Raw genomic sequence first — 25,514 nt, forward strand, 5'->3', positions numbered from 1 at the left:
CATAAGGGAACAGCGAATAGCACTCACACAAAGTATCAAATGCACACAATGTAAACGAAATACGCAGTAATGTGACAGACATATGACAAAGGTCGTGGCATTAGAGTAGGTCGCACAGTCCTCTTTTAAACTCAACACGGTGGTTATTCTAACAAGACATGAGGGTAAGGTGTTCCATTCGGAAATCCCTACTGGCATGAATGACTTCGAAAAACTCAATGTACCAGCTGTACACTCTTTGAAATGAACTTCACCACATAGCACGCTCCTAGCCAACCATCATCCCGAATGACAACGTTCTCGCCCCTGGTTTGTTGAAAACGGGAGGCCGAGTCTATTTTGTGCCGTATACATAATGGACACAAAATAGGCTCCGCCTCCCGTTTTCAGCAAACCAGGGGCGAGAGCGTCGTCGTTAGGGATTATGGTTGGCTAGGAGCGTTCTATGTGGTGAAGTTCATTTTTAACAGCGTAGGGCACACTCTTAAGAGTGAACTTCACCCGATACCGCGCCCCTAGCCAACAATCATTTCAAATATATCGTTATCTGCCCTGATTTGTCGAAAACCCCAGGCGTACCCCTATTTTGTGACACTTATAAGTCATAAGTGTCAGAAAATAGGCGTATCCCTCGCGTTTTCGACAAATCCGGGCAGTAAAGCTATCATTCGAGATGATTGTTGGCTAGGAGCGTGCTATGCGGTGAAGTTCATTTCTAAGAGTGCAGATAATGTGACGAAGATGTTGAATGCGAGTTAGTCGACGATGAGGAAGATGAGGAAGAGGAAACTAAGCTAGCCTGCCCACTGTGTCATCTCCAAACGGCGATTTTATCTTGTTGGCTGCGACACCTTTTGAATTGATGAATCCGATACGTACGTACCTTCACAGCACATAGCACGCTGCTAGCCAACCGTCATCCCCAATGACATCATCCTCGCTCCAGATTGGTTGGTAACGGGAGGTGGAGCCTGTTTTGTGTTCATCATGTACGGCATTATGACTACAACATAGGTGCCGCCTCCCGTTTTCAACAAATCAGGGACGAGTACGTTGTCATTCGGGATGATGGTTGGCTAGCAGCGTGATATGTGATGAAGTTCATTTTAATAGTGTAGAGGAGAACGTTATGCGTACCTCCGCGTTGGCGCCTGATTGAGTGCTACAATTCTTCATATGACGTAATAATGGATAGAGGTACCTGGATGGCGGTCAGCTCGCCCGTATCCGAAAAAGGTGCAATTTTGTATTAACGCTGCACACGTTACGAAGGAGAAGTATTGAACAATAAATTGTAAATATAATTATGAAGCGTAGAGGAACAATATTACGCCTATTACACCCGTAACTCAATACCTGCAGATAGGAGTTCTTACCTCCTTTAAGGCTGTAACGCAAGTAAATCTAGAGCAATTATAAGTTATGAACCTTACGGCCCTTCTCTGAAATGCTTCAAGATCCATACAGCGGCAGCGTATTGAAGTTTACTGCGAAGAAACGGTTCGTAAGCTATTCGTTTAACTGTGGTTGTACACCTCTTCAAATCACGCTTGAGAAAACCTAGAACTTCACTGGCGGCAAAGACTGTGTTATGAATATGAGTTTTTGCAATTCAAATCATATGAAAGGTAAACCCCGAGTTTACTGCCTTTAAAGGGACTATCGCATCCGTCCAGGTCGATTCCGAAACTGCAGTGCTGTTTTACTCCGCGTTCATCACTGATAATAACGCCGAAAACCCGACGCGAATTGGCAGCGTTGTTCCTGTGTAGTTCGCTATAAAACTTCGCAAGAGCAGACAACGCATTCCGGGATTCCCTCTCTGGAAACGTCACACGGACGAGGCCAATCACTGCGCGCCCTTTGACATGGAGAATACCAATCACGGAGCGGCCGGAGGGACCTTGGTAGCCTTGGCAACCAACCGACAGGCAGGCGGGCGGGCGAGCGAGGCGGAATGCTAGGGGACGGCGTCTTCTCTGTTACCGGCTCGCGGAATGTTGTTTCTGGTTAGTGTCGAACGTGTTCGTACAGTCAGGAGCGTAACGCCGTGTTTCACGTAACATGGTTACGTCTGCACTCACGCTGGTAAGCGAAAGTAAGCGTATTTACCGTGGACTTTTCACTTAGTATAGCGCGATGCGAACGCCAAGCAGACGATCTCGGAGACAATCGCCTGCGCTGCGCTCCCATTCGTTCGCCTGGCTTACGTCATTATCGTGTTGGCCGCAGATGGAATGCGAACCTTTAAAACTCGTTTACTTAATATGTAAGCTGTTTTCGGAAGAGAAATTTGGCAAAGTTGAGTCTGAAACGGTGACGAACATTGTCCTATCGGTATCATACACACGTTGCCGGATGCGATAGTCCCTTTAAATATTTAAAAATGAATGGCTCAGTTGCGAAGTTTTTCTTTCGCTTGGAGGGTGAGGGCCCCATGGATGGTTTCCGAAAATTTTAGGTTCACTACTGCTTAGAAAGCGTCGCCAGAGTCATGCACGAAAGAGAAAAAAAGCAGCCGATACCTCGCTATCGTACATTGAAGTCGTTGCCTGTAGCTGCGTGTGCATGTACACATAGGTCGACTGAACGTGTAAGTCGACTTCTCTGGAGTCGAGTTATACTCGTTTACATGTGGGAGGCTGGGGCGACTGGATGAATCCCACAGGCCACTTACGAGCGACTTATCCGATAGCAGCGCCCTCTTCAAGTCCGACAACAAACATTCGACCCTTTGGAGTCAAGCTATGATGCAATATTCATTTCCAGGATGATAGACAGCATGAAATTCGTGCTCTCTTTATTCCAAATGCACTTCTGCTGATTGCGGGAGCTACCGTTTCCGCCATCTTGCTTATTTCGAGAGGGGAAATCACTGGCGCGGAGGAAGTGACGTAGCGGATATAGGACTCGCAAAGTCGTCTTCGCCGGTTTACATGGCAGATGGCAGTCGACAGCTGTCGCCTAAACTTTCAAACGTTGTCGATTCAGCGGCGTTCAAGCGAAAGCTGATTTGAGTCGTCTTGCAACCGTTTACATGCAAAGCGTATGTCGCGTATGTTGCGTTTACATAAAGCGTATGTCGCCTTCTGTGGCTAAGTCTCCTTCTGCCGCCTTCATGTAAATGCAACTTGTGAGATAGGAAAGCAGTTTCCTGTGAACGACCCGAGTGCTTCATAAAGATTGCTAAAGTGATTGGATGGATTCGCCACGATACGCCTGCAAAAAATCTGACTATAGAAATTATATTTATTTCATTTCATGAATGTTATGATATGCGTATATCCTTATATTGCACACATGTATCGGAGCGTAGAATATAGAGCCATTGATATGCCATGCCCGCCATGCCCGTCATGTAGTACTTTTTACTAATCACCCCCAGTTTCAGGCGGCCATCACCAATTTGTCATCTCTTCCCTGACTCTTCTTTACGTTCTGTTTTTTTTTTCGCACTGTTGTTCACAGGATCCATATGTGTACATCCTTGCTGGTTTGTTGCATTATGTCATGATGACTTCAGTGTTGTAGATCCTTTTTTTTTTTTGTATATCTGACGTTTCTTTTGTTGTTTGCCGATCATGTTAATAATTTTTTTTAGTCTTTACAGTGTTATTCTAGCCCAATTCCTCCGCTATGTTGTACCCGTTTGGGCCTTTAACGTATTCTAAATAAATAAATAAATAAATATGTTCTGATACATTTCAGGCAGCTCACTGCAATAAAAATATTACTGCGGTAAATTTACGCATCCTAAATTTAGCCATTTGCAGCACGATAGCGTGTGCATGTCATGGCGGGCCTGTTGCTGTAGTTGAGTGATCTGTTATTGTTCGGCTTCAGCGCTTCGACCGTGAGCAATGTCCGCACCCCTCGAAAAACACTTGAGTACATTGGGTGTAGGCCGAAATAAATAATTAAAAATAAAACATTAAGAAACGAACGCTTAAAAATATACACCAGAGAACACGCATTCTGAAATAAATCGCTGAATCGTCCACGCCCTCAAAATAAACCGGTTAGACTGAGGGAGGGAATGTGCCGAATGTTAATGTAAGGCAACACAACGTTGTTTTCAATGCAACGCACAGGTCGCACGTTTTTGATCAACATTTCTACCGTTATTAATGATCCGCCTTCTAATAGGAGCTGCAAAAATATAAAATACCCAGCTTAAAAGTGCAGAAGACGAGGCGCGTATGGTTAATAAGGGCCCGATCTTGGAATCCACGGTCTCGAAAGAAAAAGAAAAGAAAAAGTAAGTAATCGATTGCTTCGCAAGATGACATGCGTGAATACAATATAACTGCTCAGCTTCACGGGTTTGCGATGTCTGTGGTCGTTCAGGCGAATGAACTAACCAACAGGTTTGTTTGCATAACAAAGGTAAATAATATGTATACCAATTTGTTAATGTTACATATCAACGCTTCCTAAAAACCACCCCTGAATTAGAGGACTTCAGTCGTACCAACTGCCTCCGTGGTAACGATAAATTTAAGATTCCGTTCTTTCGCACAAATTGCGTGAATCAATCACTTCGTGATAATTTACCACAGTCACTCAATCAAGAACTCAACAATAGTACTATTCTAAATATACGTACTAAAAAAGATATACGAACTTTCATTGTTAAGAAATAGAAATGTTATTTTTCACCATCCCCAGTTATTCTACATATAGTATATATTTCCCATGCACGCTTGATAATAAATAGTGATTGTTATTTTTTAGCTTGTGTATGTATAATACAAGACACGATGTATGCTGCTGAAAGCTTGGAAGGTTTCTATGCTGCTGAGACGAAGAGCAATGTCAAGTTACTTCCGCTAACTTTTAGCATTGCTGTCCCACCACGTAATGTGGTAAACCAATAAATTGGATCGAACTGAATTGAACATGCTGTCCCGACGTGTCTGCCCTCCTAAGCCTAACGGCCGCAATTTGACTCATGCGCTTAGAAGACCTCACAGACATCGAAAACTCGTGAAGCTGAGAAGTTAATTCGTGATATCGATATTTTTTTTTTTTAACACGGCATATCATCTTGCGAAGCAATCGGAGCGTTTTCCCTGTTTCGAGACCGTGAATTTCGAGATAGGGAATATCGCAATCGGGAATGTCGAGGCCCTTTCAGCGACAAGCCGCACTATTTTTCGATGCGGACGTAGGGATCTTCGGCCATCCACCAGTCAGAGAGGATTTATTTTGATAGCTTGATTTTGGAGGGTTGGAGGTGTATCTTTACGAATTGATTTTGCCACCGTGAATATTGATGGAGTTTATAATTGAAAATTTATTTTTGAAAAGTGGATTTTTACATGATTTATTTTTCAATGTTTTATTCATCAATGATTTATTTCGGCGTCATCCCAGTCGAATCAGGTCCACCCGCGACGATGTTGATAGTTGTAAATGCCCTTCGTGCTTCCAATTTAAGGTTCTCTGTGCATATTTCACATATTGTTAACAATGCTGTTCACACCTTAGGTATGATAACACACCTTACAAGGACGTTCACTTCTGTCAACGCTCTTCTATGCTGATACAATGCTCCTGCGCTACGGAAACACGAGTTTATGTCCATTGCCTGCGTTGCCTGGAATGTTTGTAATGCTACAAATGATTCATTACCGTAATTTCACGCTTATAAGCCGCACCGCAGATAAGCCGCAGGACGCGTTTTTAGGAAAGCTTTGCACTCGCAGATAAGCCGCGGGCAATACGAGACGACTGATTTGTGCGACAAAGGCGACCATAGAGAAGGCCATAAACCCTGTGGTCCATACTCCGGGGTCAGCTCTAGAGTTCTACCAAGATCGGATGTTGCCCTTGTTGGGCGTTTCTCCTGGATTGATAGGTCAGTGGCCTTCCAGAAGACGTGAATCACTGTCACCATTTTCGTTAAAGCTGCTTTGGGGAATGCACCAGGAAGATCAATCTACTCGAATATGGACCCGTCCCTGTTACGTAGTGTTCGTGCATCAGCAGGGCAGTGCTGTTCCAGAGACACTGCCGGCACTTTCATTAAAACCGGCGTATGGGGAAAATACCAGGAAAAAAATAGGCAGCAGATAAGCCGCATAGCGCCCGTGAGAAAAACAAAAATCGCGCATAAGCCGCGGCTAGTACGCGTGAAATTACGGTACCTAAAAGTGTGCAACTTCATTTCGTACGGGTGTCGTATACGTACAAATATGAATACGTACATTCTTAGAAAAATTTCATCTGTTACTTTGTCCCAACGGCGCTTCACATGGGTCTTTACCTTCCTGTACAAGCTGGACATGGGTCACCGGGACATCGGCTCCCCTGAGCCCTATTAGCCAATGCCCAACGTTTTACGCCCAGAATAACAGTCACACTCAAAGTCTTCTGCATCGAGGCCTTGAGCTTGTCGATAACTTTTGCGTCGCGCATGATGTTCATAACTGTCACTTAACATTGCTGGACGCTACCGTCTGTTTTGTGGTGTAGGTCTTTGTGATGTCAGGCTGTTTTTGCGCACGATTACCCAGACAAGTTTGTTGTTCACAGGTATACCTGAAAAAAACAACAACAAAAAAGAAACACTAAAATACTTTGACAATTCGTTACCGGCACAACGAAAATTGAATTGAAAACTGTTGTTTGATAGTTTTATTCACAGCGACCTGCCAGCCAATGTGGCCGCATAAATACTAGCACAGTCGTTCGTACCGGGCCGGCTTCACTGTGAACGGCGCCGTCTTTTGCCTTACAGTGTCAGAGAAAGGCCCAGGGCAACTAACCAGAGAGCATGGACAGGTTTCGAACTCTGTTAACCTCGTGGTACCCTCATGCTCAGTATCAGCTCCCGTGGCGTGGGGCCCAAAAATGATTGCGCATCGCTGTGGCACGTCGTCCCGCATCGGAATATTAAATGCAGACTGCAGAATGCTCTGTGACTTCGGCTTAGGTTGATGTACCCCGTGGTGTCAAAGAGGATGATATCCAGAGGATATTCGGTGTTGTTGGGTACGTCAATCCAGGAATTATTTCAGTTATCAACATTCAACAGTATGCGCTGTAGCATATGTAGATGTGATATGAGAGAAACGCCTAGCGCCTGATGAACGTTTAGGGTATAAAATGGCTAGAACCTCAAACGTTGACGTGCGATATCATTTAGTTGTTCACAAATCACACTTACAGGGTATAGACGCGTGCTCCGAGCCTCAAATAATTCTATATGGAATAGCTTAATGATGTTGTCATTATCACCATCTCAATGCATCCTTCATTATTATTATTATTAGTCAGCAGTCAGCGCAGTCATTAGGCAGTCAGCGGCTTGTTTGACTGTTGCTCATATCTGCGTTTCATGTTTGAATAGGTTACAACCTTCAACGGTTATCTGCTTTGGAGCGGGACCGGCTTGCAACCTTTCTTCCTGACATCGTTTCTACCGCCTCTGCCCAGATTCTTCAGACATCAAGATTGTGGTGGCAGCACTGTGCGCCTATAGAACCTACAAAAGGATGCTACACCCCTCAGATCACTGCAGTCAGCGGCTTGTTTGACTGTTGCTCATATCTGCGTTTCATGTTTGAATAGGTTACAACCTTCAACAGTTATCTGCTTTGGAGCGGGACCGGCTTGCAACCTTTCTTCCTGACATCGTTTCTACCGCCTCTGCCCAGATTCTTCAGACATCAAGATTGTGGTGGCAGCACTGTGCGCCTACAGAACCTACAAAAGGATGCTACACCCCTCAGATCACTGCAGTCAGCGGCTTGTTTGACTGTTGCTCATATTTGCGTTTCATGTTTGAATAGGTAAGCACGTACAACCAGTAGTCATCAATTTATAGTGGTTATTGGCGCCGCTGACTGCATCATGAGTGACTGTATCAGTTGCAATAAGGCTTTGCCTGTTGATGGTCATATGTTGTGCTGTGCAAACTGTAAATATGGGTACCATTTAAATTCGCAATGTTCTGGTGTGAATGACAAGACTTTTCGGTCAATGAGTTCTCTAAAGCGGCAGGAATGGGTCTGTCGTACGTGTCGGGTAAATGAGACTCGTTCAGGGGATGCAAGCCAAGGCGCCCAACTAGCAGCGGCTGCTAGTCAGAGTATGAATGATTTTAGAGGTAGCATTGATAAGATTATGACTGAATTGTTGCCAGTCAAAGCAAGTGTAAGTCAAATTCCTCAACTGAGTGAGAAAGTTGAGGACCTCGTATCACTAAAGCCTGTAACTGAAACACTCCTACCTATCAGGGACACCATCAATGAGCTTAAAAGCTCAGTTGCCTTCCTCTCTGCAGTTTACGATGAAGTTCATGAGACAGTAACCAAACACAAGAGTGAAATAACTGACATCTCAAAGAAGGTAAACCATCTGGAAGATAAGGTGAAAGATCAATCTGAAGTAATTCAGAAACTGCAGATTTCTCTAAATGAAAGTGAACAGTACAGTAGAAATTTGAATCTTTAAATTCATGGTGTTCCTGTTGAGGCGAATGAAAACATAGATGATATAGTCAAAGACATTGCTAAGAAACTTGGTATGTTTGAATTTAAACCAGAACATGTGCAGGCTGCCCACCGCCTTCCAGCGAAAAGCGACAAAATACCGCCTATACTAATCAGATTTATCTCTTCGGCGATAAGAAACATGTGGCTGCAGAAACGGAAGCTTGTCCGTTTACTGTTCGAAAAAGGTCATCTGCCGTTTCCGTTATTTGTCAATGATAATCTAACACGCTTCTACAGAGAACTGTTGTGGATGGCTTTACAACGCGCTAAAGAGCGTGCATACAAGTTTGTATGGGTAAAAAATGGAAAGATTTTCGTGAAGAAGGATGAAAAGGGTTCCATTTTGCGCATTACCTCTCAGAGTGATCTTGTTAAAATTGTCTGAATGATATGGATTTATGTACTACATGGTCTAACTTCAATGAATTGCAACAGAAGGTGAACGTTTTCAAGACTTCTGCAACTTCTATTGGTGTTTTGCACATTAATATCAGAAGTATGCGTAGGCATTGGGCGTTATTGCAAGTTACAATTAGCAAAGTGAAAAACTGGGTCGATATTTTCGTTATAACGGAAATAAACGTTTCCGCTGCTGAAATAGATCTCTATCAGGTTCCTTGTTACTCATGTTTTTCGTTCACACGGGAGAACAGTCGTGGGGGCGGTATAGCTGTTTTTGTTAGAAATGGTATTCTTGCTAGCATACAGTCAACCATGTGTAAAGAAATGGAGTGTGTGGCCTTAAAGATAACTACGGACAATGCTTCATTTGGTTTGTTAGCCATATACCGGCCTCCTAAGAGTAATATAACTGTATTTTTCAGTGAGTTAAGACAGCTTCTTTCTAGTTTTTCTTCCACTGACATATGTATGACTGGTGATATTAATATTGATGTTATGAAACCGGAGAAATCTATTGTATGTGATTATTTGAATATTCTTGCGGATTTTGGTATTTCATCATTGATACAAGTACCGACTAGGGTTGAGTTTCTGGGTGATCATCTTGTTTCTGCTTGTTTAGACCATTTTAATATGAGATGTCGTGACACTTCCGTTTGGGGAGGTGTTGTTGAGGAAAAACTTTCTGATCATTTTTTCACCTTTGCATTTATGTGTTGTCAGGATTTGTTCAAACCCCCTGCTACTATGCATCAGTTTTTACTACTTATGTTATTGATAATGATGTATTCGACAGACATCTAGCATCGCTTGATTGGAATCATGATTTCAAAGATTGTACGCACTTGCAAATGTACGATATTTTAGTTGGCAAGTTTACAAAATGTTATGATATATCGAAAAGGCGAGTAAGATTCCACAAGCGGAAGGTTGAAAATGCGTGGCTTGATAATAATATTCTTGCTCTAATTAAGCAAAAGGAAATTTTGTGGCATAGGTGCCGTAGGTTTCCCTCAGATCAAGACTTAAAAAATAAATTCAAGGCCATGCGTAATAGGATAACCGCTCTCATTCGATCAGCGAGGAGCGCTTACTTCAACAATAAATTCAGTAGTGCGAAGAACAATTCGAAAGAGACGTGGAGTTTAGTAAACCAGTTGCGGGGTGTGCACGCGGAACGTAATCTAGATGAATTTTTGCTGAATAGCTTTGGTAGTGTGGACAACCTTGCTGACAAGTTTAGCGATCATCTTAGTAGTGTCCCAAGGCAGCAGGGTTATTCTACTTCCTTTGGCTATGAGTTGCCAGTATTTTCCAATAGGGATTCGTGTGGGTTTCCCGAGTCGAATATGGGTGATCTGTTGTTTATTGTAAACAGCCTCTCTAATACAAGAAGCCCTGGTTGCGATGACATTCGCTCGATTGACATCAAAAGAAATATTCATGTTATTAAACATATTCTGCTTTCTATTTTAAATGGTATTTTTTCTACGGGTCACATACCTGTTTTACTAAAGCGAGCCGTGATTAGGCCTGTCTTTAAGAAAGGCAAGCGTGAAGATGTTAAGAATTATCGTCCAATATCTATTGTCCCGGTTCTTGCATTAATAATGGAAAAAATTTGTATTCTCGACAATGAATAACTTTGCTGCCCGTTTTAAGCTTTTTTCCGACAACCAGTTCGGTTTCATTGAAGGTCGTGGTACAAGAATGCTCTTGGAGAACCTTAGCGATCTACTTTATGGTGCTTTAGAAAAGAGGCAGTTCGCTGTTGGATTATCGTTGGATCTCTCTAGGGCCTTTGACACCATATCCCATGATATTCTTTTGCGTCTTCTCTATGCTTACGGGTTCAGAGGTCGTATATACTCTTGGTTGGTCAATTTTTTAAGTAATCGAACTCAGGTGGTTTTTGTGGGTGGTGCATTTAGTAACGTTGTAGCAGTAGACATTGGTGTTCCACAAGGTTCTGTGTTAGCTCCCTTATTATTTAATTTCTACGTGAATGATTTATTTCGTGTTTTGAAGTTCTGTAGAGTAATTCAGTATGCTGATGACACTTTATTGGTAGCGGTACACGTATCTCAACGTGAGGCCATTCGGTTGCTACAGATTGATGCCACTAACGTTTCTAACTGGTTCTCTAAAAGTGCTATACAGTTGAATATTGACAAAACCCAGCTCATCTGCTTTCGCAATCCTTCTAAGGCCTTTGATGACACATGCTCTATTGTTTTACCTGGCTCACAACCATTGACGTATTCACATACAATCAAGTACCTTGGCTTGTATTTTGATTCGGACATGACATGGAATTCTCAGTTATCGTATGTTTGTAAGCGTCTGCGGCAAACGTCCTGCGTACTTTTTTCTCTTAGGTATGTAACGCTTTCGAGAGTTCGTGGGTCAGTGCTAGATGCTCTCGGTTACAGTATATTACGATATGGTATAACATTGTTCGCACATTGTAGTGAAACTTGGAAAATTAAGGTTAATAACATTCTTAGAAGCTGTCTCAAAAGTGTTGCTTACAAAAATTGCTGCATGGGGAATTCTGGGGACCTTTTTTGTGATCTGTCTTTTGCATCTTTTGATAATCTTTTTAAATCCACCATTGTACTAAATCACTTTTGGGAACCTTCCTTCAAAATACCTGTCACGACGAACCGTTCAATCAGAACAAAATCATTTAATTTTGTTGTACCATTCCCTTTCACTAGGTATGGGCTGTGTCGCAAAGTATGTTATGTCCCTCGTGTTTTTAATGGTCTTCCTTGTCAGTTTTTAACGATCCAGTCTAAGTCAGATTTGAAAAGGTCACTGCGTCAATTATATTATTGTGCCTAATTAGTGTACTATGTAGTTGTGTTTGGTTTGCTTCTTCTAGCTAAGTTGAGTTAGTCTTGCTATTGACTTCCTCCAGGCCTAGCGTCACAAGCCCTTCGGCTTAGGCGGGCCTGCTTTGTATCTTGATTTGATTGAAAAGGAATAAAAATTATTAATTATTATTATTATTATTATTATTATTATTATTATTATTATTATTATTATTATTATTATTATTATTATTATTATTATTTTGTAATTGCGTGTTAGCGACGCCAAGCAACTGTGTTTATTTATTTATTTAGTTGAAAGATACTGCCGGCCATCTCTTGATGGCCACGGCAGATGAGGTGAGTACACTACATACAACACATAAAACACACGGCTATACACAGTGCAAAATGTCAAGTGTTAAACATCTGAAGTCTAGAAAGAAAGTTACTCTACAAGACATTGTAAAAACCGGGCTTTGAGCACCGTATCGTCGCGAACAGATGGAGAGAGGATAAGCAGGAAGCAGTGGGGGACAGGCGTATTAGTGTGCGTCCTGGGCAGACTTCAGGGGAAACTGTGCCGACATTCGTATGAAGAGGCTCTACCCGCAAATTCTGAAACACCACAGCCGGTGCATGGATTGGAACCCGCCCCACCTATCGGCTAACCGCGGCAACTATAAGGCCTCCGATCCATCCTAACCACTACGCCACGCCAAGTGTTTCTTTTTTTTTTTCGGAACGTTGCATTGGAATATCCGGCATTTTATTTCATTTCATTTATTTTTATTTATGATGACCTCGGGGCTTATTCGCATTAGAGAGCGGAGAAGCGTAACAGTATAAGTTCAAATATAAATGGATGGATACAGGAGATACAAAACAAAACGATCAACAATTAGAAAAAAAAAACAATCGCTATGTGGCGTTCAGTTGATCACAAAGTGCATTCTTAAACAATGGAGGGTCAGTAATGGAGCAAATAAGAGCCGGCAAGGTGGTTCCACTCGAAATAAGTTTTGGGCAGAAATGACTGAAAGTATATCTATTCGGTACATTGTTCTTTTTTTTTTTTTTTTTTCAGGCATTCCTCGCGTTGCAAAGCAGCACGTGCTGTTCGAATGCAGAAACGCTTCCGGGTCCGCTATCTCTGCCATTCTTTCCCGCATTTCAAAGATTTAATTTGCAGATTTAGCGCCCTAACACGGTTAAATCACAGATGCGATTACATCGCGGTGACACTGCCTTAGAGGAAGACGAAAGAAAGAAAGAAAGGAAAAAAAAAGAAGTATGTTGGAAGGAAAGCGAGGCAGAACTCTCTTCTTTCGAGATCGCCCTCTCTGATCACTCTGCGTACAACTTCTTCCTCTTCCGCGCCCCTATAAAAGCGGGGTAGAGTTCGACGGGTGTATGCATAAGCCTCTAACAGGGTCTGAAAAAACAGTTCCTTCCCTCTACATCATGAACGCTTGCGTAAGTATGAGCCCATAGACTTGCGTTCGTTTGGTGCACCGTTGTTCCCAAAGCAATTTCGCTCCGGCAACTTCGAACGAATTCGTGCAATAAGTCTTTTCTTTGGTAATGATAGCACGTTCCCTCGAAGGCCTCAAGGTTTGAGGAGTCGGGACCCAGAGAGGTTTTGTGGTGGTGTGGTGTAAAGTGATGATTGATTGAATTTTGTTGGCGTAAAATGGTGGTACGTAGAGGTGAACAGCCCGTGGAGTGGTACGCTAAATACGGTGGCGCCGGGGGCCGTGCTGGGAAGTAATAATACTAATTAGGAGTAGATTTATGTTGAGTTAGAAGTAATGATGAAACCGCGTAGAACGACTACTGTGGCGTCGTTAACCATCATGGTTCTTTAACGACGCAAATTCATTAAATACAATTATATCATCACAAAATCGTGGCGAGCTAGCACTACAGAGATGCAAAATTTCCGGAAATTTTAGATCTCTCGAGAAAAAAACGTTTTTTTTTTTCGAAATATTGGAAAAAATGGAAACAAACGCGGTGACTGCTGAGTCGAAGCATTGCCGGCCAAGCCACAGCATACTATAAGCTAGAAACTTTAGTAGTGTTCACCCTCTAGGTATAAATGCAGAGCAGAGCATCCCATGAGACTGCTGTCTACTCAGAGATAGATAATTGAAACAACCCGTGAACTCCGACCAGAACTCGGACATTATGCGAACGCGATGGCGATCGCTTGGAGCAACCAGACGGAGCTCTAAGTTGGTGTTTGTTGGCGGGTTACAGGCTCCTAAATCACTGTTGGCGGGTTGGAACGCATCGAAGGCACGAAAATTTACATTCTTGAATTTTGTCGCCTGGAAATGTTGGGCAATTTTTCCGGAGACGAGGAAAAAAAAACGAAAGAAACTGTTTTTTCCCCAAAATTTTCCGTTTTTTTCCGGGGCTTCGCATCTCTAGCTAGCACTTGTCACTACACATGCTTGTCTAAGCGTGTGTTTGCGTTGTATCCCGTACGTTTGTTCGACGCCCATGGTTCCATTTGTGAATTTAAGGGCACATTAAGCTTGTTCTTTACCGAATTGTTAAAAAAGAAAGTTTAACGAGATTGTGTCACATCGTGTGCCAGAACTATTCTACGTTCCGAAACGAAGCACGTTGTTTTCCTAGTCTATGTTACAGATGACTAATTTTGTAAAATATGTCATTAACCCCCGGCCTTGGTGGCTCAGTCGGTAAACTGCAAATTTCAATTCGAATCATTTGGACAGACTCACGCGCCCGTTTCGAGAAGAGGTGTAAGGAAAAAAAAATAAAATATCGGGCAAATTCACTAAAAAGTGAACAAATGCGCATTGGCTGATTTTTTTTTCTCTGTTTTGCTGACAAAATAATGTTAAGGTCTCAGTCATCAGATTTCTGTTCTTTTTTCTTCTTCCTTTTTTGTCTTCTTGCTTGCGCGACATTCTTTACTCGAACGCATTCCCATATACTTCTACTGTTACCGTTTCCAGGTGGTTGTACTTGCAGCCCTTGTGGCTTGCGCTTCCGCTGGAGGTTTCGGTGGATACGGTGGCGGTCTCGGCTACGGAGGCGGCTACGGAGGCGGCTACGGAGGTGGCTACGGAGGTGGCTACGGAGGCGGTTACGGTCATGCCCACGTGGGACCTGCCCACATTCACGGTGGTCACGTCGGATACGGACACGCCCACAAGGCACCAGTGCTCACCTTGGGCGTTGTGAAGCAGCCCGTGGTCAAGCAGCACTTTGTCTCCAAGCCAATCGTGAACCACGTGACATCTCCAGTCACCGCTGTTAGCCACGCCGTGGCGCCACTCGTCCAGTACCACGGTGGCGTCAGCGCCGCCGGAGGCTTCGCCACTGGTGCCGCCCTCGGCACCGCTGCTGCTCTTCGCGCCGGAAACGCCGGATTCGGCGGCTTCGGTCTCGGAGGTGGTTTGGGAGGCGGTCTCGGTGGAGGTTTTGGAGGCTACGGTCTCGGAGGAGGCTTCGGAGGCTACGGTCTCGGAGGAGGTTACGGAGGCTACGGTCTCGGAGGAGGTTACGGAGGCTACGGCTTGGGTGGCGGCTACGGCCTGAAGGGAGGATACGGTCTTGGAGGCCTTGGAGGTTTCGGCGGCTACGGCAAGGGATGGTAGATAGGGCGTGAGAGTGATACTTAAATTGCGAGTGTAAGGGATAAACTGTCGTGGATACTACTGATATGAAAGAGTGCGTGCAAGAAGTTTGTCATTATCATCTGTACATTAAGCGTCCGCACTGTGTGCAGTACTTGCGCCTCGGTTCAAAATAAAAAGAAGTACTAACGGTATCTGTGAACAGTTTTTGTCGTCGTTACTGCATGCGTCGTTTTATTTATGGTGCTCTCCTGGCACTCTCATCGTCGATATCAGTAATAACCTCGTCGTACGGACAGACTTCAATGATCACGTAGGCTGACACGTTACAGGTTCAGTGGCGTTACACACGTGTAAAATGCCCGTCGGTGCCAAATGCCATTGAACGCTGCCCGTGCTGGTGTCGTATACATATGCCAATATGTGCTGAACGGGTAAGACACGCCTCAGAAAAAAAGAAGAAGAAAGAAGGAACAATGAAAGAAGCACCTTTGCATTGGCCGTGCCAGTAAAGGCTCAGCAACCACCGTCGTAGGCCTATGCAATGTAATAACCTCGCCCAGTCTGCAACACGCATGACATCGATGATTTTGACATTAATTTATTAAACTTCATGACTATCGCATCCGGAGAGGTGGGTGTGAGAGCAATATACGATAATGTTCGACGTCGCTTCACAGTCTACCTGGCCATGTTTCTCTTTGGAAGGCGGCTTACATGTGAAATAAAAGAGTTTTAAATATCCGCATTTCCAGCGATAGTAACACCATGATGACGTAAGCCAGGCGCACCAATGAGAGTGGGCGTTTTTCCCGGAGCTCGTCGGCTTCGCGTTCGCTCCACAATATAGTAAACGTGTATTCACACGAGCGACACCACCCTAGAAGCGGAAGACGCGGAAAGCGTCATAGCTTTCTGCTGTCACGTGAGCGCGAGCGCTCAACGTCGTGTCTTCACGTACGGTGCTAACCGTGTGGAATATCCTGCTACGCAGCCACAAGATATTACGTGGCAGACGACAGGAACACACGCTGACGTTGTCGTCTGCTAAGCGTCGTCTGCTAAATGCGCAGTCAAGATAATGCGCAGCAGACAACAGGAAAACACGCTGAGGGGTGTTGTCTGCTAAGTGTCGTCTGCTAAATGCGCAGTCAAAATCATACGCAGCAGACGACAGGAAAACACGCTGACGGTGTCGTCTGCTAAATGCGCAGTACGCCACTCCCGATATTCCGGAACCCTGTGGGTGCTCAACATAACACGGGTGGGAACTTCGGCTCTGTGAACAATGTTTTCGCGTTTTCTTCCACTAGAATATTCCTCGAGGATGTCGCTCGTGTGAACACACGGCGAGTGAAAAGTTATCTGTATAGGTCATGGTGTCCACTAGGCTGTAGCCTTCAAATTATCTGACTTTTTCAGGTTTTCACTCTTAATTTTACGTCAATTCCTTCACCAAAAAAAAGGGGAATAGAACTTGGTGACTGCTGCTACGTTTTGATGCAGATCCTTCATAAAACAGATTATTGATTAAGAAATTAGTAAAACTTCTCTACTTTTCTGCCTTTGAGCTTGTCGTGTTGGAGAACTGCTACTCGCGGCAACGTTGCTGGGGCGGGCCGCTCGATCCTCGGCGATTAATCGGCGCTTCATCAGCATTCGTGATTCACTGCGCATCGTCACGGCGCTTGTCTGAGATTTTCTTATGACTTCAGGCTGCCTTGTTGGCAAATTCCCTGACAATCCCCGCCGACTTTCTAATCTCATCAAAATTCCCCGATACCGTGTATTCACACGAGCGACATACTCACGGAAGATTGTAATTGAAGAAAGAGCGAAAACGCTGCTCACAGAGTCGAAATTCCGTGCCGAGTTGTGTTGAGCATTCACACCAGGTCCCAAAAGGTCGCCATTTTCCCATGTATTTGTTCCTATCCCGATGCGTGCAATGTCGGAGGCCGCCCTTAGATACCCCATTGTTACCAGACGTTGGCTTGCGTTTGATTGTGGCGCGCTAAAGATCCAGTTGAAGCACAATCCAAGCCAGGCCAAGTCACCGAAGGAGAAATGGACGACTGCGCCTGGTACGACAGGTACGCTATGTGATGCACGCAGCCGTGCACTAGATCCTTCCGATCGCTCAACACGTTTAAAAACGGGACCGAAAAGTGAAACACGACACAGAAAGTTGTTATACGCGTTTTATTTGGACATATAAAGACTAGATTCATTCGCAGAAACAACAAAAACATTTTGCCACTAAGCTGCCTGCGCGCTGAAGTGATCCGGAACGGCAACAGTGGGGTATCTAGTGGCGGCCTTCTTCGTTGCACGCTTTTCCGAGGTGAGTTTGGGGGACCTGACTCACACGGTGCGAAATGCCGGGAGTGGCGTCGTGCGCATGTAGCAGACGACACTTAGCAGACGACGCCGTCAGCGTCTTTTCCTGTCGTCTGCTACCGAATATGTTGTGGCTGTGGCGCAGGATATTCCCCATCGCGACAGACACGACGCTAAGCGGTCGCGCTCACTTGACAGCAGAAAGCTGCGGCGTTTTTCGCATCTTCCGCTTTTGGGGAAGTGTCGCTCGTGTGAATACACGGATAATTCCGTATATTCCAGGTTTTCCAGGTCGGTAGACACCCTGTTTAAAGTATGGCGACTTCCGCTTACCAGCACGAGGTAGCGTGGGATACGGTGGGATGCTGCTTGCAAGCCATTTCGTATTTTACAAATCCTGAAACCCGCACGAGCGTTAAAATATTCATCCCCGAATTTTGATATGCAAATGAAACCGAAACTGAAACCGCGGCGACCGGGAACGCGGAGAGTACAGCGCTCATTTCACGCCAGAGGGCTACGTCATTTTGAGCGGTGAAGATAACTGCAGTCATAGATTGTTAATAGGACTTCTATACAGTTTCTTTAGATTAAGTGGATAGAAAGTACCAGTGGATACATACCAGATGCAGTCTATAAAATGAAGTTAGGAATTCTACAGACAGGAGAAGCCAACTTTTGTAAGGGAGCGCGTGTGTAATTCGCTTCTCAGGCGCGGTTTCTCGGTTTTCGTCTCATATGCACACAAGAACTCGGGGATGGATATTTTAGCGCACCTGCGTGTTTCAGGATGTTTTTTAAAGGCGGAATGGCGATCAACTAGGATAGTCTTTCAATCTTGCTATGTCGCTTTTGCCCGATATTGCGCAATTACAAATTTAATTCACGAATTTCAAGTAATTAGTAATCTGGTAGTTACACACTCTCTTCCAGAGGATGTCTGCCTGGCCGTAGAAATCAACTGCAAAAACAACATCTATATGCATCTCTCACAGCTTTTTTTAATAAAAATTCTGGTCAGCTTTTAATGACGCACGCTGTCCACTCTTTAAAAAAAGGGTGTACTTTCACTCCTTTTTCTCGCCACATATATAACTCCCTTTTGGAGAGTGCAATTATAGGGAGTGGGGTTACGCTCTAACTCCCTACTGTAGAGTAACATTACTCTCCAATTTCAATTTTCAATTTTATTATTAGTATTTGCCATACAGAGTACACAGTGGGAGCCCCGTAGCATGGTTACACTCTTAGAAATGAACTTCACCACATAGCACGCTCCTAGCCAACCATCATCCCGAATGACAACGTTCTCGCCCCTGATTTGTTGAAAACGGGAGGAGGAGCCTATTTTGTGCCGTGCATAATGGGCACAAAATAGGCTCCTCCTTCCGTTTTCAACAAATCTAGAGCGAGAACGTTGTCATTCGGGGTGATGGTAGGCTAGGAGCGTGCTATGTGGTGAAGTTCAATTTTAAGAGTGTAGAGGTGGGGCCTCCCGGAAACAATCTCAACATGATATCATATGTGGCGACAACATCAGAGCAAGTTATCCAACATAAGGATGTACTGTCACAGTAAGGGAGAAAGCACAATACCCACAAAAGAAAAAGAACAAACAAATTAAATAAATGAAAGAAACGAGAACAACCGAGAATGAGCAAAAATATGACGTTTTTGAAGGTGAACAGCGTTGGCGCAAAAACCCATGGGAGAAAGAAGACAAATAGTTAAAAATTCTAAAAAAAAGCTAATGTGTATGAAAATGAGCAACTAATTCATGAGGAACCCGTACGGAGCCTTTCTTCCCTCCGGGCTGTTGACCCACAATTCGCATGAACCTTTGAACACGTCACACCTAACCCTTTAAATACCATGCCAATGATGAGGACGGTGCCCAGAAGAAGAACAGTCTCCGTTCGAAATATTGGCGGCTTCTGTCCTGAGGCAACTCCCTTCCTAATTCATGAGATGGTTCTTTAAGATGATCGGAGAACGATGGAAGGAACGTACTGACTTTAGGTAATCGGGCAAGGCGTTCCATAGTTTGGCAGCCACGAAAGTGAATGTTTGCTTCCCGTAGTTGGTTGTTGTGCGTGGCAGGAGAAAATTACCGGAGCGAGATGATCTAGGTGGAACGGCTACTGGCAAGACACTGATTGTTGAAGACACCTGACAAACGCTTGTACAGAAGCAGTAAAACGCGCAAATGAAACACAGCTGCATGAGTGGCGAAAATACGCAGTGATATGAAGAGGTGGCGACTGCTGCATACTGTGGGAGTGAATGTAAGGCCTCCTCTGTAATGGCCTCTGGCAGGGGAAAGGGAGTTACGCTACTCCCTTGAGAGAGTGAGGGGAGTCCTTTGTTGAGAGTAATTGCACTCTCCAAACGGGGAGTTATATATGTGGCGAGAAAAAGGAGTGAAAGTACACCCCCCTTTTTTTTTAAAGAATGTATAATAGGCAGTTTTAGTGAGCCGTTTACGCATGAACGAAACCACCGACTGGAGTGTCGAGCATGCTGGTTACGAATCGGTGTACGATTTCCCAAACGGTTCACCCAATCGCGCTCAGTCGTTTCGTTCAACGTGACATCGCGTAGCAAGATGGCGGATGTTTCCAGTGTTTACAACAGGGGGGGGACACAAACCCGCCATTGTTGTAACTGCTCTTAAGCGTGTGCTTTTGGCAAAACTGCCATCTTGGGTCCTGGTCTCACGTCATACAAAACGTGATTTTGAGGTCACGTGACTTTGTTTACATGTCGTTTTGACGCTTAACCGACGTCCGTCATAACGTCCGATTATTAACGTCCGATTAATTATCGATCATTAACATAACGTCGATTTTTCCGTCGTCATAACGCCAAGAGATGGACTTATTTTCCATGACGAAAACCCGAGACTGGGAGAAAGACGAAAAACAGACGACACAACACAATGTCTCAAACACAGCTAAAGTTTAATCGACAACCGCACACTTTTAACACATCAGGTGGGACTTATCTGGGACTTATTTTGCCAGCGTAAACTATGCGGTGCTTCTTCCGCAACATGGTAGCCCACTTCTCCTTAATTTAATTGCATCGCATCGGCTCAGTGAGCCTAAAAAGGTGTTTCGACACTTTCTCTGATGCGTTGAAGAATAATATATATGCATCGTACTCATTATGAGAACACCCTGGAAAAAAGAATTTCTCCTCTCGCTGGATCGGTTCGGAAAATAGGCGCAGCCACAAAACGACGACCCACGGTGTGACCTCACGGGCCCTTCTCTCCCATTTGGCTTGGGAGACGCGCGTCTTCCCTCGCTGCTCCTCTGTGACGTCACCAATGTCGTTTCTTCGGGGCCGGGGCTTTTCTCCGTACCTGCTCACGTCATGGACCTGAAAACTTGAATATGGGATGATGTCGGGTGATAGGATAGTTTTTTTGTGTTTATCTGCACTCTTAAAAATGAACTTCACCACATAGCACGCTCCTAGCCAACCATCACCCCGAATGACAACGTTCTCGCCCTAGATTTCTTGAAAACGGGAGGAGGAGGCTATTTTGTGCCCATTATGCACGGCACAAAATAGGCTCCTCCTCCCATTTTTCAACAAATCAGGGGCGAGAACGTTGTCATTCGGGATGATGGTTGGCTAGGAGCGTGCTATGTGGTGAAGTTCATTTCTAAGAGTGTGGGAAAGCTGGAAACCAACTGTCACAACACCTTTAACGCGCGGTCATCATCACATCTTTTCGAGTTCGTCAACAATACGAGACATTATGTGCAAAACTGCACGTTTTACTGCGAGATTATCGGATAAAAATAATTGCCCCTCATCGAAAGACATGCAAAAGGTTGCGCAGAGAGAGAAACCGCATATTGTTTACAAACGATTTGGGCGCCGATCACGGGCTCCGCCATTTTTATGGTGACGTGCACCTTGTCGTTTGCTCTGACGTGCGACTGGGACCTGTCCAGGATGCATCGCGTTCGCCCAGCACTCTTTCCTCTACGGAGCAACACATTGGATGCCAACCCCCTGTGTGGTGTTTACTGTAGCAAAGTTGCAGTGGGATTGAGCGATGTGTATTAGGTGCCGACCATGTATAATCTCTGCGGTAACTTGGCTTATGGCTTTTTTCAACAAGTGGAAGTAGACATCAAATAGCAGATCATTTTTCCAGAAAGATGAGAAAATTACGGATGAAATCAAACAATAGTCGACGTCGTATAACATGCCAAACGTATTAAAATTAAATTTTGTCATCCGTTACTTCAAGGCGATCCGCTATCATTGCTGATGACCTTCCGTCCTAAAGCAAGGCACAGTCTCGACGCCCGCACCGCCAAGTGCGTGCCTGAGGGAGGGGGGGGGGGCACCCCCCAGACTCCGCACCCCAATCTGTAGGATCTATCCTGGACTAACTTCACTAGAGTGAGGTGATTTATTCAATTTCAACGCCCCTACACTCTTAAAAATGAACTTTACCGCATAGCACGCTCCTAGCCTGCCATCATCTCGTGTGATATCGTTATCTGCCCCGATTTGTTGAAAACGGGGGGTGTACGTCTTTTTGTGACAATTATGAACAGCATATTGTCACAAAAAGGGCGTACGCCTCCTCTTCTCAACAAATCAGGGTCGAGAACGTTGTCATTCGGTATGATGGTTGGCCAGGAGCGTGCTATGTGGTAAAGTTCATTTTTAAGAGTGTAGCTTTCGCAAGATTGCAGGTGTCAAATCCGGTAGGCTTAGCATTCCCGAGTTTCTCCTGTGCTAGAAGTGCATCAGACGTGGTTCTTGAAATGCATATACCACACCAGACCATATATACCAGACCACATATTTGTGTAATTCTCGTTTGTTTTTTACATATATATTCGCTATGTAGCCATTCTTTCACTTCAGTACACTATTTCGCTTTTAAAGCACGGCGGCTAATTCTTAAAAGCCACACGCCCATCTACACCGTAAGAAAAGAGAGGGCCGTTTTACTCCTTTTTGGGACTAAATGCATTGCCACAAAAAATAGTCCCTTTCGGGAGTAAATGAATGTGACAGAGTGGAGACTGCATTTTGCGCTCGGGCTTAGGGGACTAAGGGGGCTTAGGGGGACTAAAATGGGGAGTAATTGCAGTCTAGGGGACTAGAAGCTGCAATTACTCCTCCCCACCTTACTAATATTTTTTCTTGGAGTGTACGGGACTACACCCGCTAACCCTTTTCGAAGTAAAAACTGCTTCCTGCATCATCATGGTCCATCAACACAAGACCGGCCCTCCCAACTCCAAGCGTCAGCTTGACAGCACATTGACAACGCGGTGACCGACGTATATAGTTCGCCTCAACGGCAGCCCTCTGCGCAAGGAAAACCTGAAGGTGCCCCGCGAGATGTCGTATTTACCACACGAAAAGATGCGAATGACCCACTTGTTACTCAAACCCATCCCGAATACATTTGGAGATGAACGATTCTTCCGATTCGCTTAAAGTCTGCGTGGTTCGCTCCACCATTCGCGTTAAAATTGCCAGAATCGGTCGTTTGGTTCGCGCACAAACGTTTCGCAAAAAACTCCCTATATATGGATGTGATCAATGACGGAAATTCGTCCATTCAGTATTATTTTTGTTTTTATTTTCTAATTGTTTCCGTTTCCGTCTAACAAAAGGTGGCGCTGGCCCCGGAACAAACGAAGCTATGACAAAGTAGCTTGAGGGCATCCCGGGAGCCGCACTGACGCTAGGCAGCACTATAATTATGGCGCAGAAGTGCAGTAAAGATAAAATGCACAAGAATCTGACACACAATAACCTACGCTACATATTCTCATACCCATAAGCTTTCTGTATTAAGTAGAAATATGACACAGGAGAATAGTGAAAAGAGAAATGATGAAATAAAAGCACTCAATACAGCTCACTAAGTAGAGGAAAAAAATCATGCAAACTTTACTGCAATACCCATACCATTTCTGTAGTAAATAGAAACAGGAGAACAGTGAAAATAAGAGAAAAAAAAGATAAAATAGAAGTACTCTATACAGCACACCAAGTAGTGGAAAAATCACACAAAAGTTACTCATTTTTTTTAGAATTATTGTCCAAATGAAGCGGGAAATCCGTATAACTGTACATTTACGGGACATTTGGTAGTTCCTTTAGTAGGAGGTACCCGGGGTTGGCATTCCTTCGTATTATAATCGCTATGAAACCGATGAAAACGGTGACCAGTAGTAACAGTATACCGTAAGGCGAAAACCAAAACTGACAATTGTTTTCTCCGAAGGTTGTGGTTGCACGTTTTTTTTTAAATACATGTTTGTAAATATAAGTGCAGTGCTGGTATACCTGCGGGTACCCGCGCAAGTTTGTTCTTCGCGGGTACTCATTTCAGTGTCATCGCGGCTTGCGGGTAAGGTGCGGGTAGACCTGCACTGCTTCCGCGGTTGACGCGGGTGTGGGACCCGATTCATTGCAAACATCTTTGTCCCGAAGTACTTTCCAAGACATTCCATTTAGAAATCATCATCTTAAAATAAAGTTCTTGTTGTTTTTATTTGCCACATAGGGTTAATTTTTGGCTCTCTTTCGACAGCACGACTGGTACGCTTTGCTTCATTAAGCCGGCAATCATATCTGCAGTCGCCACAGAATATGCGTTGGAAAAGTGGCTCGCCGAAGGACAGTGTCACAGGGGTGACACAAACCCGCCATTGTTGTACCTGCAATCAAGCAAGTGCCTCTGGCAACACTGTCATCTTGTCCCGGTCGCACGTCACAGGAAACGTCATTTTGAGGTCATGTGACTTTGTCTACATGCCGTGTTGCCGCTTACCGACATATATTTCCGTCGTCATAACGCCAAGAGATGAATGTATTTTACCAGCGTAAACTATGCGGTGTTGCTTCCGTAACATGGTAGCCCATTTCGCCTTAGTTTAATTACATCGCATCGGCTCCGTGAGACTTAACGTGCTGTCGTGATCACATCTATGGAAGTCGTCAACAGTAAGAGGCCTTATGTGCTTCTTTCACTGCTGTGATGGCTAATGCTGTATTCAATTGACGCGTATAGTTTTAATCGTGACAGATGAAAGAAATTAGGAAAGAAGGAAGTGACTGGAAAGGTTAGCCAGCTGTAGGACACGAACCCACATTTTCTGAATTACCGGTCCACGGCTCTACAGAGCTAAGCTAACACTCCCCACCAGCGACTTTCAAGGATGCGTCATCTCGAGGGCACTCTCTCCAAGCACTCTCTCACTCATCCCCCTTTCAGTCTTACATGTTTTCCTACTCATACACCGCATTCATACGACGGGATCGACGCAAGCGGCATCTGTTGAACATGATGACGTCACTCGCGTCGCGTTCGATGTCTCCCGGCTGCGGTTCCTCATGTGAACCCACCCTTATGTATGTACATGATGGCAATTGATGTTCTGAGGCTGGAACACATAGAAGGGTCAAATACATGCAAGGCCTCAAGTGCCTAAGAAATGAATGATAGAAGAAGGCAGTCACTGTATGCATTTGTCTCTTCTATGTGTTCCAGCCTCAGAACATCAATCGCCATCATGTATACATACTTAAGGGTGGTTTCACAGGAGGGACCGCAGCAGGGAGACATCGAACGCGACGCGAGTGACGTCACGCGTACCCACTGGTGCCCGCGCGGACCGTTTGTATGACGCATGCGAACGATCTGCTCTCCCTGATCTGGTCCTCGTGGAGTGGAATGCGCACGTTTCCATGACGTAAGCTGTCGCGTTTACGCAGTGCGGGGATCCGTAACCTGTCGACCGTCTAGATGTACCCTTTATCATACATGACGTGCGAAGCAACGGCAA

At 44.6% G+C, this 25,514-nt stretch overlaps 1 protein-coding gene across 1 annotated transcript; it reads left to right on the forward strand.

Moving 5' to 3' along the window:
* The first annotated feature begins 14,848 nt into the window (after positions 1 to 14,848).
* LOC135396190 (keratin-associated protein 19-2-like) lies at positions 14,849 to 15,354 on the forward strand. The gene is made up of 2 exons (XM_064627218.1): positions 14,849 to 14,878; positions 14,944 to 15,354. Exons 1-2 carry the CDS (start codon positions 14,849 to 14,851, stop codon positions 15,352 to 15,354), a joined length of 441 nt encoding a protein of 146 aa, XP_064483288.1.
* Positions 15,355 to 25,514: the final 10,160 nt, after the last annotated feature.

Source organism: Ornithodoros turicata, chromosome 1 (assembly GCF_037126465.1).
Source record: "Ornithodoros turicata isolate Travis chromosome 1, ASM3712646v1, whole genome shotgun sequence".
In the NCBI taxonomy this organism is placed as follows: Eukaryota; Metazoa; Arthropoda; class Arachnida; order Ixodida; family Argasidae; genus Ornithodoros; species Ornithodoros turicata.